The 17,060-nt window shown below is 37.8% G+C and overlaps 1 protein-coding gene across 1 annotated transcript in view; it reads right to left on the minus strand.

Annotated features, from left to right (window-relative positions):
• Positions 1–17,060, minus strand: part of CCDC141 (coiled-coil domain containing 141) — a 187,336-nt gene that overhangs the window by 101,553 nt on the left and 68,723 nt on the right. The window contains exon 6 of the mRNA XM_008567053.1: positions 6,759–6,875. Within this exon, the coding sequence (XP_008565275.1) occupies positions 6,759–6,875 (117 nt within the window). The remainder of the gene's footprint in view (positions 1–6,758; positions 6,876–17,060) is intronic.

The raw sequence follows: 17,060 nt of genomic DNA on the forward strand, positions 1-17,060 counted from the left end.
TGCTCTGGGATATAAGGAGGACAAAGAATTAAAATACGGAACTATGAACATTCTGTCGTAATTGTTCCTCTTTCTCTTCTCTTTTTTTTTTTTTTTTTTTTTTTTTTAGAAAACCTGCTAATCTGGGTCTGAAAATCATTAATAGTGGTGGCTAAGGAAAATGTTTAACAAGCAAAGGCTGCTAGGTCCTTCCAGTAATCCTAACACTGTAAATAGGACCGGCTTCATGGTCAACTGACCTGTGCAATTACACAGGCCCTGTGTATAGAAGGGCTCCACACTTGGTTAATGTTTTGCTGTCATTGTAGTGAAATTCTCAATAATTTTTAAAGAAAGGATTCCATATTTTTATTTTGCACTGGGCCCCAAAATTTATATAGATGATCCTTCCTGTAAAGGTCAGCAAAGTGAGAGTAAGGTTTATAGATCACAGAACCTTCCTTGGGGAGCCAAAAGGTGGTTGGGTCTCAGTGTCAGGGGCAAATGGTTTGCTGGAATAGAGTAAGTTGGATGCCATAGACAGGAGATAAGCCAGGGGAGAACTTTGTATGGGTGATGCTGTCTCCCCACCTGCCTGGCCATTGCTTATCTTTGTAACTTTTTCCAGATAGAAAACAGTAGTTCTAGTCCAGTACCAGCCAGAGAAGAGAAACATCAGGGTAGCACTGGAATCTGACCAGATGGACAGCTAGTAAGAGAGAGGTAAGCGACCCGATCTGTTTCTTAGTGTGTCCACTTCAACTCTACATCATGTGAGCTCGGTAGAGTACAACCCAGGAAAATAGGTCTTGGAACAAAGCAGGGTCCAGAGTCCAATCAGTGGGAATACTCCAAGGGGTACACTCTTTTGTATGTTTTCAGGGTAGGAGGACAAACTGAATGGTTGAGCCCTAATTGTAACAACAGAAGTTCTCCATGCTTGTGGTACTCCCCAAAGCTCACTCAGAAGGGACAAGTTGCAGCATGGGCTCTCACCCCTCCCCCCAGCAACTTAACAGTCAAAGTTGCTGATATCCCAGGAGCATTAACTCACAGGGAAAAACTACATCTGACGGACATAAGCAACACACTGAAATACCTAAATCAGAGGAAGCAGAATTAATGCACTGGACAGATCAAAAAAATTATGTATGAATAAAATATACCTTAAGATATAAGGAAAGACATTAGACTGGTGAAGCAGGAAAAACAGTTGTGAAGAAGTATCGATGTCAGGAATTGGTATGAAAAATGTAACAGCTGAAGTGAGGAACCTGGCAGGAGGGCTGGATGGCAGGAGGACTGCAGAAGAAGGAAGAGTGACTGAGGAGCAGATGAGGATTTGGGAGGGATGAAGAAACGGGAGGAGGCAGGTGAAAGTCATGGAGCATAGAGGGAGAACATCAGTACCTGTGGAACAGGACTTTCCAAAGCTACACTGCAACCACAAATTACCATCATGAAGAACACAAAGAACTGTGTAACTAGATGCAAACTGTTGTGGGGAGAAACATGATGAGATCTATGGTTTAATCTCATTGATGAAAATAGAAAATGCTCCATACGTCTTAGGGATGGAAATATGTCTAAAAACAATATTGGACCCATTACAGTGGGTGCATGTGAGAATGGAAATGTGAGGGGGATAGAGCATGAAGGGGAAACTAATAAAATAAACCAAGAGAGAGGCCAAGCCAGAGATCTATGATGAATTAGTTTGTGTAAATTTACTCTGAGGGCCAAAAATTAAAACAAACAAACAAACAAAATGGATGGATAGGATAGAGAGAGGAAGCTAAGTGACTATCTAAAGTCACCAGAGAATCACAGCTAGATAGGAGAAATAAGTTCAAGTGGTCTACAGTAGTGCTGGGCATCTATAATCTATAATTAACCATCATTTATTGTCTTTTCTCAAATGGCTAGAAGAGAGGCACTCAAATGCTCTCATCACAAAGAAATGATTAATTTTTATGATGATGAATATGCTAATTACCCTGATTTGATCATCACGTATACATGTATTGAAATATAACTCTGTCCCCATAAATGTACAATGTGCAAATTAAAAATTGAGTGAATAAATGAATAGATGAATAAATAAATAAACTAATTAATTAAAGTCACCAGAAAAATCACAAAAAGAAACTAGAGAATGCTTTTTCCTTCTCCACAGTGAAGAGGACTTAATAAACAGACAATCAAACACCCTTTTTCCGGGCCGAGCCTGTGGCGCACCCGGGAACGTGCGGCACTGGGAGTGCAGCAGCGCTCCTGCCACGGGTTCGGATCCTATATAGGGATGGCCGGTGCACTCACTGGCTGAGCGCCATGTGGCTGGTCACAAAAAGGACAAAAAAAAAAAAACACCCTTTTTCCGGGCCGAGCCTGTGGCGCACCCGGGAACGTGCGGCACTGGGAGTGCAGCAGCGCTCCTGCCACGGGTTCGGATCCTATATAGGGATGGCCGGTGCACTCACTGGCTGAGCGCCATGTGGCTGGTCACAAAAAGGACAAAAAAAAAAAAACACCCTTTTTCCTGCCAGGGTAAGATAAGATAGTCTCTACTTTCAAGAAATGTTGCTATTACCCCAGCCCAGCCCCACTCCTTTAGGCCAGCTCTGGAAGGTTGCTTTACACACATGTTGCTTTAAATGCAACAAGCACAACTGACAATGGAAAATAAATCCTATTTCCTTTATAGGATCTGAAAGTTAAAAACAATTTTGAGGTCACGCAGGCCCACCTCTCACTGCCACAGGAATCTCTTCTATTTCCCAACCTGTGGAAGTTTGCTTTTCTGTAATGATCATAGATTGTTATCATTTCTCTTCTATGAAATGGGTGTGGATAGGCTATTGCCTCTGAGACAACTCCGCCAAGTCTCTCTTCTCTGGGATAAATGTTACCAGGACCTTTAACTCTTGTTGTAGACAAACTGGTCTGATCCCTGTTTGCCTTATTCTGCCTTATTCTGGAAAAGTCATACCCACCTAACCAACCACTCATATAACCATACATCTGCTCAAACCCCATCCTTCCAGAAAGCTGTTCTGAATCACTCCAGAACAAAGTGCCACTCCCTCTTTTACATTTAATGGGATCTCTCTCAGCCATATGATTCAGAGACCCCAGCTGCCTTGAATAACCAGTTATCTTGTCATTGGATTAGCCAGTGTCCCAAATGGATGGAAAATATCTTGAAAACCTTTTAACAACAATTTATATTTGAATATTCACCTGCATCTGGTTGATCCAATCTAAATAGTTATTCAAAATTTTGGTAATCTTTAAAGATCTTATTGAGATTGGGTGTTCCACAGACCAACCCATAATTTGGGAAGAAAATCTTACATCAGAAAGAGTACTTTACAGAAAGAAATAAAACAGAAACTCCCAGTAAATCAAGCTAATACATTTTTTAGAAAATAAATTTATTCCCAAGGATCTTGTAGAGAAGTAGGTTTCTCTGTTTAGTTTCCAAAAAGTTCTGCTTGAAAACTACTTGAGTACATGGGGCAATACTCAGCTTTTGCACAAGATCCAGAGTAGTTCAGAACCCTAAGGTAAGCAGATAGACTTGTCTGGAGCATGATGAGGTTTATCAGGAATTAGTACCCTTTATTTTTTACAATATTTGCTTGGATATTCACATGGCTTAAATACTTTGCATAATAAAATGTATAATCCTGAAATTTGTATTTTGTCCATATAACGGAGTAATTTTTAGGTAAAGGATGTTAGGTTACATAGGAAAATATTTGTGATAAACTTTTAAATGAGAAAAAAAGCATGGTTCTAATGCTGTGTTTCTAGGGTTGTGTGTGGAAAGAAAGGAAACGTGCAAAAATATTAATAATGGTTGTCTTTAGGTTGAAGGATTAACTTATAGTTTTGAAATTTTCCACGATGACTTTATATAATAAAATATATATTATTAAAAATGTATTTCTATTCAACAATAAGAAAACAAACCACCTGATTAAAAAATGAACCAAAGACCTTAACAGAAACATCACCAAAGAAGATATACAGACAAATATGTGTAGAAAAGATACTCCACACCAGAGTCATCAAGGAAATGCAAATTAGAACAATGACGACATACCACTACACACCTATTATAATGGCCAAAATCTAGAACCCTGGCAATACCAAATGCTGACAAGGATGTGGAACAACAGGAAATCTCATTCATTGCTGGTGGGAATGGAAAATGGTACAGCCATTTTGGAAGACAGTTTGTGTTTCCAACAAAACTAACTGTACTCTTACTATAAGATCCAGCAATTGTGCTTCTTGGTATTTACCCAGATGAATTGAACACTTACGTCCACACAAAAACCTGCAAATGGCTTGATTCATAATTACCAAAATTTTGAAGCAACCAAGATGTCTTTCAGTAGGTGTACAGATGAATAAACTGGTACATTGAGACAATGGAATATGATTCAGTGCTAAATAGGAAAGAGCTGCCAAGCGTGAAAAGAGGAGGAGGAAACTTACATGCATGTCACTAAGTGAAAGACGCCAATTTGAAATGGCTACATACTCTGTGATTCTAACTATATGACATTCTGGAAAAGGCAAAGCTATGGAGACAGTAAAACGATCAGTGGTTCATCACATAATGTACACAAATATCTAGTCATCTCTGTACCCCATAAATACATATAATCAAAAATTTGAAAAAATGTTAATAGAAAAAAAAAGATCAGTGATTGCCAGGGTCCAGGGGGGAGGGAGCAATGAACAGATGGAGCACAGAAGATTTTTAGAGCAGTGAAAATAGACTGTATGATATTGTAATGGTAGATATATGTCACTGTACATTTGTCCAAACCCATAGAATGTACAAGACCAAGAATTAACCCTAACGTACACAAAGAACTTTGGGTGACAATGATATGTCAATTTAGGTTTACTAATTGTAACAAATGTCCCACCCTGGTGAGGAGTGTTGATAAAAAGGAAAAGTATGCATTTGTGGAGAGCTGGAGGTAAATGGGAAATCTCTGTACCTTCCTTTCAGCTTTGATGTAAATCTAAAATTACTCCAAAAAAATCAAGTCTTTTTTAAAAAAAATATTTCTTACATACTTTATGTCTGCAACTTAAGGATAATGGTGGAAAGAATATCTATATGCTTTTCTGTTTATGCATATCATAAGTTCACATGTGATCTATAAATTATGACATAAACTTGCTCTGCTAGAACCGAGGTCATGTATTAACAGATATTCTACTCCAGCTTGTCCTCACGGCATGTTAGCAACCATAATAACTCCACATTTGCAGTGGATATAACCCCAAGGTATGTCTAAATTATGTGAATATATTGTTCTTGTTTGTTTTAAAGCAAGCATCTATCCTATGCAATTTGAGTCATTTCTTATGCTTAGCATTTTGGGATTTTGATAATTTCCATTGATAAAACTTGAGTTTGATACACACAGAATAAATTGCTGTATGACTTCAATGAAAAAAACTAACTTTCTAAACAGATAAACCAAATGTTGAAATATTTTAAAGAATTTAAAAATGGCTAGTCATTACCGAGTCAACAGTCTTCTGTAACTGCGCCTTTAATCAATTGGTCAAATATTCAAACCAAATACTTTGAATACCTATAATTCACTGCAGATAGAAGCAAGAAACTAAAACAAACAAAATGAAAATTGTCGTGTCTCCTTTGACAAAATTTGAACCTAAACAATTCAATCTACCGCTTCCCACCACCTCGCCAACTCCCATCCTCCCAGACATGTGAATATTTGATTTGTCTTCTCTATTTTCAGCCACTGTCTAGTAGTGTTGGCCCATTGTTTCCCAGAGCTTCATGACTTAGCTCTATCTACAACTATTAACCATCCGAGATATTAACAATACAAAGTTCTCTAAATCTTGACGGTGATTGAAGTATTCACTGTTCCCACTCACTCTACTATGATGGACTTTTGTTTTCTTGTAGATCAATATGGAGCACCTGTAGAGAATTTTGGAAAGTATTTGTAGACCCACATTTACAGATGAGTCAATTTCCACATAACAAGACAGTGGAGAGAGGAGCAGCTGCAACGCGGCCGCTCTGCTCCTCCTGCTTGCAGAGCTTCACGGTTTTGTGTTGCGCACTCTGCACACCTACAAGGGGTCGTTCAGCTGACAGCCATTACTTCCTCAACAACTGAGAAATTTGAAGCAAGTTAAGCAACTAGGGAAATGTAGATGGGAACAGCAATCAAACTATATGTGGAAATCATAAAAGTCATAGTGTATTGAGATCTCAGTGTAGAAAATATGTTTCTTTAGAAAACTAGCAAATTGAAATATTTAAGAGCCTGGGACCTAGAATTAGACAAAACCTAGAACTGAATTCCCACTTTGCCACTGACAAGACATATTACATTGATGAAGTTACGTTGCATCTCCAAGTCTCTGTGTTTCGTTTATTTGTTTTGATCCATAAAATAAGAAAAATAATACCTAAACTTAGGGGTTTTATGATAATTTAGATAATACATCTCATTTACTTAGCACAGTGCCTGGCACATAATAACATTCAAAAAATATATTGTTGTAGAAGCTGTTGTTTTGTTTATCATTATTCTAGAAGCTCAGTAAATGGGCATGGTATTAGCTAATGCTATCAGGATATTTTCTATGTAAATAGTGAATTATTCAAATGGAATTTTTCAGTTATCCTCTAAATTACCCATTGAAGTATATTCAATAGAAGCACATACATTATTATTTTTTAATGTTTCTAATATGTCTCTTACCTTTGCTTTTATTATCAGTTCCTCATGCTTACGAATTAGCTCCTCATTGTCTGAAAGTGATGAACCTAGACTTTGTTCCTGTAAATCTTTTATGGTTTTCTGAAACCAATGAGTAACCTAGGTAAGAAACAACAAAGAAATATCAAAATTCAAATGATTGGAAGTAGTAGAGTAAATAGAAATTCAGAAATAATTCCTCAACCTCTCAAAACTTGTTACTTTAAATTCTCTTTATAAAAACTAATCTCATGTATTAAATAAATATGATTGGATTTTTATTTTTTTTCATTTTGACCTCTACATGCTTAAGAGGAAAAAACAAAAAACAAAAAACAAAGAAATCTCAGAAAAGCATAAAAATGACTTATGGGTTAAGTAAATTACATAGCGTAAAGAAAGTAATTCAAAACCTCCTAACAAGGAAGAACCAAAACGGATTCCCATGCAGTCCATAAATCATGCCATTCTATTAAAATATGTCTTCTTTTCTGGATACAAATATGAATCTCAGTTTAGTTACATAGACTCATATAAAGATATTAAACAGCATATGTAGAATTATATTTTCTACTATAAAAAATGCAACAATATTTAGTTTGCTGCAATTGCTGGAAATCTATATTCAGAAAATAAATGGAGAAGTTATTAAAATTTCATTGACATTATAAGTGGCTAAGGCCATGACTCTATTTGTGTGTACAATACATGCCATACACAGTGTTAAAACAAGTAGCAAAAAACTTGAAGGAAGTCATACATTTTTAAATGATGCCATAACTTGACATGTGACCTATAACATAGACATGAGACCCCTGGATGAAGATTCCATAACCCAATTAAAGGAAAGAGACTTGGATTTTTACTCTCAAATCCTGTATAGCCTTATCCTCATGATCTCATCATAGCTACTGATTCTTAAGTGACTACTACAGGCTAGACGGTTTGCTAGTTGCTTTTTGGGCATCATCTTTATTTCTCATGACAACCCTGTAACAGGGATGATATCATCATTGTGCAGATGAGGTAAATGAGTTTTGGAGAGGTTAAGCAGCCTATCCAGAACCACATAGAAAGTGGCAGAGACAGGATTTGTCCCCAAGTCTACAGGATTCCAGAGTCCATGCTCTTTTCACTACACTTGGGCAACCTAAAGTCTTACAGCCCCGTCATCAGGGGGCATGACTTCAAACCTGAAAAATGAATAATGGCAGCCCATTCGAAACGGTGGCCACATTCCAGCTTGATACTATGTTGTAGCCTAAGTTGTCTACATGCAACAGCCTCAGGATTTTTCTGAAATCCTGTAACACGGAGAAATGCGTGAAGCAGGTGACCAAGGAGAAAGCTAGTTAGAAAGCTAGCTAAAGTGGGAGGGACCCAGAAATCTCAAGAACGCTTTAACAGGGCCGGCTAATGCAGAATCTGAGTGGATAAAGAATGGGTACAAGCAGGTGTTCCCTAATCTCTAAAAACAGGTGAGAAGACTGAACCATCAGACAATTCAATTAAACTTAGTGAGTCAAAGACTTGTCATCTAACACATGCCTGTAGCGATGAAAGCTAGGAAAAAGCAAGTGGTTTTGATTTTTAAATGGTATCTACTGACCTCATCCCCTAGACTTGGCAAATACTTTCTCAGTCCCCAAATGATACTATTCCTGTATGGCAATATGATTCCCTATAAGAGAATGTGGTTAGGATCTATGGTGATATTCAGTATATCCTGTTCACATGTCTTGTCTGTTGAAGCATGCTGATTCTCTAGGTCTACACAATTTTACTACCAGATGCATCCGGGAAAGAAACATAAAAAGTTGGCATAAAACTCAGAAGTAAGTAGATCACAGTGAGGGAGTTACATCTCATTATGAGGCATTCACTCACATGAGCAGACTCTCAGATCAGATTTACCATGTTTGCTGTGGGATACACACAAAATAGGCTCTCAGAGTCCTTCTGTTGCTGAAATAAGAGCATGTCAATGATAATATTCTGTCACCCAGTAAATCAGTCATCGTGTCCTGCAAGGAGCTACTGCAGACAGCTGCAGAGATATCCCAAGCTCACTTTTTATAAGCTTTTAAATTATTATCAGCTGCTGTTCAAAAGCTTGAGTGTCATGTACAGTAAATGATGCCTCAGGACATTTCTGCAGAATGTGGTTTCTGCAAAGGTATGAAAACACAAGCCATGGGTTGAGGGGATGTGGAGAAAAAGGAAGAACAAAAAGCACTCAAAGTATGCACTGGAAATCAGTTCTGGGCAATGATGGATTAAAGGAGAAAACGAGAACATTTTTCCTCTCTCTTCCTAGTTCCTACCTTTCAGCTTGACCTAAGCAATGTGTTCACAGTCATCCCATGAGTTTGACGTGACATTCTAGATACTCAGTGCCCAGAGGAAGTAGAACCAAGGCAGGGAAGGAGTGAGGCAGATCTTTTTATTGAAGGGGGTGGGGTGGTCAGAAACCCATCAAAGGGTGATAAGAGATAGAAAGGGAAGTCATCAAAGGTGTGAAGGAGGAGCAATCAGGAATGTTTGATAAAAATCAAGAGCTGCCCTGAAAGTTAAAGAAGGATGCCAGGAAAACTCTGTCGAATGGTGTAGACCTGCACTGCTCAGTATGGTAGTCACTAACCGCACATGGCTATGAGTACTTGGAATGTGACTAGTCCAAACGGGGATGTGCTCTAAGTGTAAAATACACAGCAGATTTCATAGACTTAGTATAAAAAATAATGAAAACATCTCATTAAGAATGTTAGTATGAACTACCTGTTGAAATAATACAAGTGTTTTAAGACATGTTGGGCTAAATAAACTATATTATTGCTTTTCGCTTTTTTATGTGACTTTACTTTTTTAATATTTCTTTTTAACTTTCTTAATGTGGCTACTAGAAAGTCTAAAATCACATATGTGGGTTGCATTATATTATTATTGGATGATTCTGCAACTCAGGAATATTCAAATACTTATTTGTTAAATGTAGATTTCAGGACTGACTTTTATTTTATTTATTTATTTATTTATTTTATTTTTTACTGACCGGTAACGGGATCGCAACCCTTGGTGTCGCGCCCGTACCGGGGACTGGCAACGGGATCGCAACACTCGGTGTTGTGCCCGCGCCGCGCTCAGCCAGTGAGCGGGAACCGGTCACCACATGGGATCCGAACCCCCGGCAGGAGCGCTGCCACGCTCCCAAGCGGCACACTCTCCAGTGCGCCACCTGGCCAGCCCCCAGGACTGACTTTTAATTAAGGGTAATATGGAATAGAGGAGTTTGGAGAGTTGTGGGATGGGATAAGCACTTATGGACCACTAAGGGGTCAGGGGTGATGAGGAAGTAGAACTAATGACACTTTCAGAAAAGCTTATTGGCTAAATTCATTGGTGAAGTAAAGGATGATAGTTTTTGGTAAAGCAGAGTTAACAAGGGGCTCTTCCCAACTTTTTTTTCCCCCCTTATTTGATAGGATGAGACATATGCATGTTTTGCAGGCACAAGGAACTGAAGATGAATGGAGGACAGTTGATGCAGGCCTGTACCAAAAAGAGTAGGAAGACTGGAAGAGGGCACTGTTGAAGGTTTTTAGCCTTGGGCAAGAAAGGACTAGTTTTTGCTTGTTGACATCCCACCCCCACCTCGAATGGGGAATTAAGAATGAAGAAAGTAAGATAAGTGAACCCACCTTCACAGAGAGGTGTCAGGTACTATTCCCTAGGCAGGTTAGAATATTACCTCATCCAATCTTTACACTCCTTCTATGCTGTCGATATTTGCTTTTTCAACAGATGGGGAAACTGAGTCCCAGAAATGCCATGGTCAGAATTCATGCTTTCCTATCCAGAATTTTTTTCTTTTTCATCATATCCATCTGCAGAAGCAAAGGATTCTGAGAAGTGGTTCCAATGAGTCTATATTTATGAATGTTCTTAAAATAAAACCCACACGCAAGGCTGTTGTTATAGAACCTAATTCTAATATGGAAATAGGTCATGTGTACAATCACGGGGGCTCAATGGTGATATTGCATTAGAGAGGATAGTGGATGTGTGGGTTGGGCCCTTCAGGAGGAGTGCCGGAGAGGAAGAGGCCAGCTGTGGGCAAAGGTGACAGCAAGCACAGACTGGGAATGCCAGTCCCCCTGGGATATGTGTCAAAGACAGGACTGAAACATCTGGGATGCAAGCAATAGAAAATGTACTCTCACAGTCAAGGATAAACAACTCAGGTGGCAAAAAGGTGGACTTCTGCTGCCGCCCAAAGCCAGGCATCAGACTGCTATAAACCACCATGGTTTCTTTTTCTTCTTCTACCATTTGAGATCAGCTTTTATTTTATTTAAAACTATGTTGGAGAAGGTGAGCTAGCGATAAGCAGTTTAAACCACCTTAGCGGAAATGCTTAAGGGAAGATGAAAATCTCTTCAAATTACTTTCATTTTCTTTTCCACATGTACAGCTGTTCTTGCCAAATAACCAGTTACTATTAGAGACAAAAAAACTGATAAAGAGGGGAAAAGGCATCGGTTATGTGTCTTCTTTAACCCAAGTCAAGATAGTCCCTCTTCCAATTACCCAAAATACACACATATAAATGTTTTCAATTACAGTTGATGGCCACGGGTGACAGTTCTAATGTCTACTTTGATTTGGAAGGCATGTTAGTATTACTACTAACAACAATTTTAGTTCCCATTAGTTTTGGGTTTTTGTTTTTGTTTTCCTTTTTACAGCACAGAAACCAGTTGTCTTTATTTTGTATTAAGCAATCCAGTCAAATGTGCTCTGTACTTAACTAGGCAATAACCAGACATAAAATATCCATTTGCTCCATTAGGTGATGATTTATATTAGAAGACGCACTAAAGCTGTTTCGTTGGTGTTTGTACCTGGGGACTTGGAAGTGGGGGGGAAGAAGAATTACTGCTAAAAACGTAGATTTCTAGTTTTAGATGTATTTTGAGACTGATCTAATTACTGGCCTGTTATTATTTGGATTTAATCTCAGAGATTCTAGGAGGCCAATGTTCACAATTTTCTGTTGTAAAATTTGGGAACATTCTGTGAATTCCTGAAATCAACTGGAATGTATTAGTATCTCTTCAACAAATTATCGAGTCTCAGGATGCTCATCCATTGATGAGCAGTAGGAAAGCTAAAATATTTTGTTTGTCCTGACATAAAATTTGTTACTTTATAAACAGCTTCACAGATAATCTTTCTCCCTGTCTAGAATTATAATTTTATGTATTTAATTATTCTGATGTGTTAACATATAACATCTCTTCTCACATCTCTATTTCAGAAAAAAATGGCATTGAGGTCTTCTTCCCTTCTCAACATTGTCCTCACATCTTACCTGGGTTTAGGTGGTCTCTTTACGTCTCACCACTTCATGGTGGAAAGTAGCTTAGTCCAATGGGTAAAATCAGTACAGTGGAAGTCTCCGGACCTAAATTTTATTTCTAGCCATACGTCCAACTCATTGGGGGGAATTCCTTCAGCAGTGGAAGGAAGTCTTTTTTCAAGAAAAGAAACAGAGCCCTGCCCAGTGTCTTGGCAATGTGCATACCTGCCAAAGATATCTAAGGCATGGTTTTCCCAATATAACTGGAGAGCTCCACCCTGAGTGATCTGGAGCCAATTTTATTCACTGTGTGTGAGAGATAGATAGAGAAAAAGAGAGAGAAACAGTCAGACAGACATTACAGAACTATTTAGGAGTGGGGCCAAAGTTTGACATTTTCACATTACCATCCCAGTTCCTAGGTCATGCAGCTTAATGGATTTCATACTGAAGCTTTGGTCTAAATCCCTGGATGTTGGTAAAAATGAGAGTCAGAAACTATTATATTGACAGGATAAATAATTGCTACATTTTTAAGGATGTTTTAATCCTCATAAAGTGTGCTATTTATTTTGTTTGCTTATGAGTCTCCCTATAAAATGTATTAAAAGTAACTGGGTCTTTTGACATGTCTTTACGGACATGAGAATAAGGGGAGAGGAGAGAATGAATGAATCCACTCCCTGGCCACTGTGGGGTGGTGGCAATGTTGAGGAGAAAAGGAAGATGAGCAATCTCCAACACCAGGGGCAGGGAAGAAAAAGAGCTCTGGAAGTTGGAAGGAGAGATACAGTGTTCCCAAGGTTTAGCAGATAATTCAGGCAGCTGCACACTGGGTGCTAACTTTGTCACACAGTGGGTGTGAGGGTTAGGAGCAATGCAGAGCCTTCCTCAGAAAGCACACATGTCACTTCTGAGAATAAATTTATACTCACAGTATGTGTCCCACATCCCCCTTTCCAACTGATTTGGGGGCTTAAATAATCAAAATGTCGTTAAGCCATGAGTTCAATTGAACAATATATAGAAGTGAAAACTAAATTGAATGAAAATGTAATCAACATTTATATGTATAAATGAGCTAAAGAAATATCTAAAGGGTGGGGGAAGTTTGGGAGGAGAAAATAGATTTTTAACTTTATCTTGCAGATAAAACTGACCTTTTGAATAAACTAGGTGGGATACCAAATCATTAAATGGCATTTATTCCCTCTCTACATCAGAACATTTTAGAAAAAGAAGTTTATCTAGTTGTTTAGATAACTGGTGTGGGATCCAGCCAATATGTAGGTTTTTATGTGCCAGTGATTATCCAGTGAAGCTCCGAAAGAGATCACCAAAGTATGTGGTGATATGATGAACATTTAAACATTTATTGAGCACTTACCATATGCCATGCTGTGCTCTAAGCATTTTTACATATCTAGTTCATTTTTATAACAAATTTATAGGTAGATACTATTATTATTCCCATTTTAAAGAAAAGAAAACAGGCACAGAGGCCAAGTAACTGGCCCAAAGCCACATACACAGCAAGTAAATGTAAAAGCTGGGACTGATATCCATGCCATCTGCGCCAGAGTCCCTCTGCTATTCCCTTTGACATGCAGTGCCACTGAAAGCCATAGCAATTAGTATACATTCTAATTAGGAGAGGTTTTTATGCCTTTGAAATCACATGCTCCTCCTACAAACACTTTAAGATAACTTGCATTTGCTGCTGGCATGCCTTAGAGAGAATTCTAGAGACAGCCTATGTGCTTAAGTAAGATTCTGTAATACATTTTAATCTACAAGTGGTTGGACAGTCATTTATATTTGTTACTGGATCGAGCTATTAGATACCAGTATCACCAAGATAATTCAACCCTTATTTTGGCTTACACAAGCCAATCTTTGAAAGCTACAATCAGAGGATTTTTCTTAAGTCCTTAACGCTTTGTATGTTATCTTATAATAATTTAAGCTGGTCAGCCATTCAAGCTCTAAATCCTAGTTAGAAGGTGGCATCACATACAAGAGAATATACATGCACAGGCATGCGTGCATGCATACACAGTGTTACAGATGCCCACCAGGCATAGAACTGGTGTCCTGAGGCTGTGCTTTTATATGTCATCTCTGATGTCATTTAAATTGCCTATTGACAAGGAATATACTGCTTGATTATGATATACATTATACTCAAATTATAAAACCAAAAATCCTTCCAAATGTGAATTTTATTATCCTTTTTCCCCTCCCAAAGATGTGCATCTAAGTATATGTGTTCTGGGTAGTAAAAAGAGAGTCTGCCCTCATGACTGATTTCTCCTAGTCGTCCTTGACACTGTCTTGTACAAAAAGACCATGAATAACTTAGTTTTAATATATTTGTTTGTCTCGCTTATGCCTGATTGGAGCAATTGAGAAAAATTACATTCATAAATCTTCTTGCCAAGATAATTAATTATGCACAAAATACTCCAAGCTGCTTCTGATTTTCATTAATGAAGCAGATTATCTGCAAAATAAGATGCTGTTAGAGCTTAAAAGAAAGGTCAGCTGCTCATCTTTAAATGTAAAATAAGTTTTTACATATTTTTACATCCGAAAAACAATGACAAAGAAAAAACATGCTATGATTATGTTTATCAGACTATCACATCCTAATTAAAATAGAAAAGTACATGGTTTTCATTTACTTTTGGGGAGAGGGGGATTGATGAAAGTCTTTAGTCACCAGCATTCTGGTCATTTAATTTCTTTTTCAAAAGAGAATTAGCTGAACTATTATAATTCAAAGACATTAGGGCATAAGCACTAGAAACAGAGAAGCACTAACATCATCATTTAAATGGCCCTTATGAGAGAAGACACATCAGATATTCAGACGTCCACATTATTATTCATCAGTAGTCTTTGTTCTAATTCTCCACTTAATTTCCTTTTCTCTTAAGTGGTTAAAATGATTGACAAAGCTGATATTTTATTAATGTAAAGTTTGACAGCTCCTATGTTTCCTTATAATAAGTACAGAACTAACAGGAAAAATCTTTGCCTTCCAATGAAGCATGGTTCCACCGTATTCTAGGATTAACAGGTAGATCATCCAGAAACATGATAACCACGGAACCCAAATTACTAACAGAGTCACACTCAATTTGGTGTCCCTACTTCACTGCTGCATCATCAACAAAACTTTAAAATACAACATGTAGAAAAACTCAAATAATCTATACTTACCAAGATTTTAAAATATTTCCTTGTTTACATAATTATCAACACAGTAAGCATTAATTATTGTTCATAATATTGAGAAACCAGAGACTACTTCCTCATCAACAAAATATTGTTAAATTGTGCTATATTCAAATAGCAGAATACTACTTACCCATTAAAATTACTTATTCTACTTTTGACACAAGTACATGTCTATGACTTGTTCAATTTAATAAAAATCAAGTTATAATATAGTATATATTGGTGAGTTCCCTTAGTTTTTATTTGTTTGTTTAATTGCTTCTTTAATAAATGTGTATGTGCCTGTGAGTTTGCTTATGCTTGGATAAGTCTTCCTTCTGGTGGCAGGATGCCAAAATGTTAACAGCAATTATCTGCATGAAGAGCCATCTCTACATTTTTAACAAATGAGCATTATTAAGTCACAAGCAGGAAAAAATACTGCTGTCTTTTTGTCTTAAACTGTCAATTGAGTGCCCATTGAACAAATATGGCTAAGATTATAAAAGCGACTTTTATTTCATCACACCCTGGGAACTCAAAATAAATAATAAAATTGGCCTTCATCTGTAAACGTTGTTTGAATGGAAACGGAGTCCTATGTGTTAAAAATTGCTTGACAAATAGATCTCGGGAAGGCCATGAAGGGAGGCCTGTCAGGCACAAGTGCCACATAACAGAAATTATCACAAAGGACTCTGAAAATCTACAACCGTACACAGAGGCCATTGCGACCATACTTCTGCGAGGACATCTGCCCAGCAACTGTCTGTCCAACCTCAGACTGGTATCACCCTTGTTATTAATCCTTGTAGCCAAGGATAACTATCCCAGAATATTTATGTAATCCTCCATCACTTTTTCTTTAAAATTCCTGTCTTCCTTTACCTCCCTTAATATGCACATAGTTTAGTATGGCATGTGTATTCCCATGCAATGTTATATTTCCAACTAAACTCATTTTTCCTTTAGAAAGCCTTTCTCTGTTACTTAGAACAACATGTGTCAAGATTCATTGCTCTATTTGATTTTCTTTATAGCACTTATTTTCATTAATTTATTATATGTCCTTCTCATCATATTAAAACAGTGGTTCTCAACTGTGGATAATTTTGCCCCCTGTGGGACATCTGGCAATTTCCAGAGACATTTTTGGTTGTCACAATGGGCAGCTGGTTGGTAGAGGCCAGGGAAGCTGCTCAATATCCTACAGTGTAACACAGCCCCCATAACAAGGAATTACCTAGCACAAATGTCAGTAGTGCCAAGGCTGAGAAACACTGCATCAGAGCAAAATTTCTAGAAGAAAGGATATTTGTCTTGTGTCTAGTGTGTCCCCAGCACTTATAATAAGATCTGATATACAGTAGGTGCTCAAAAAGCATTAGTTAAAAGGTTGATCTTCATTTAAGTCCTTATTTTTCCAGCTTTAAATAAAAACCAGTTTCTCCTGGACTCATATTTGCTCCCGGATGTATGTCTCTCTCTCCAATTTGGATCAGAGCCATAATGTAAAACCTGTGAAAAGACCCCTTTCCTGTGCATCGAGAGCAGGAGACTCCCAGCCCTCCATCCACATCATTTCTCTCTAAAAATTCCTTCCAGTTAATCTGTACAGATTTGAACATGGGATTGGGGCAATCAGAAATGTTGCAATAAATATCACTCCTATTGGAGTTGGAAGTTGCGAAGAGTTCTGTCCACTCTTAACCACAAGTGACTGG

The sequence above is a fragment of the Galeopterus variegatus genome, unplaced genomic scaffold (assembly GCF_000696425.1).
Source record: "Galeopterus variegatus unplaced genomic scaffold, G_variegatus-3.0.2 Scaffold287, whole genome shotgun sequence".
In the NCBI taxonomy this organism is placed as follows: domain Eukaryota; kingdom Metazoa; phylum Chordata; class Mammalia; order Dermoptera; family Cynocephalidae; genus Galeopterus; species Galeopterus variegatus.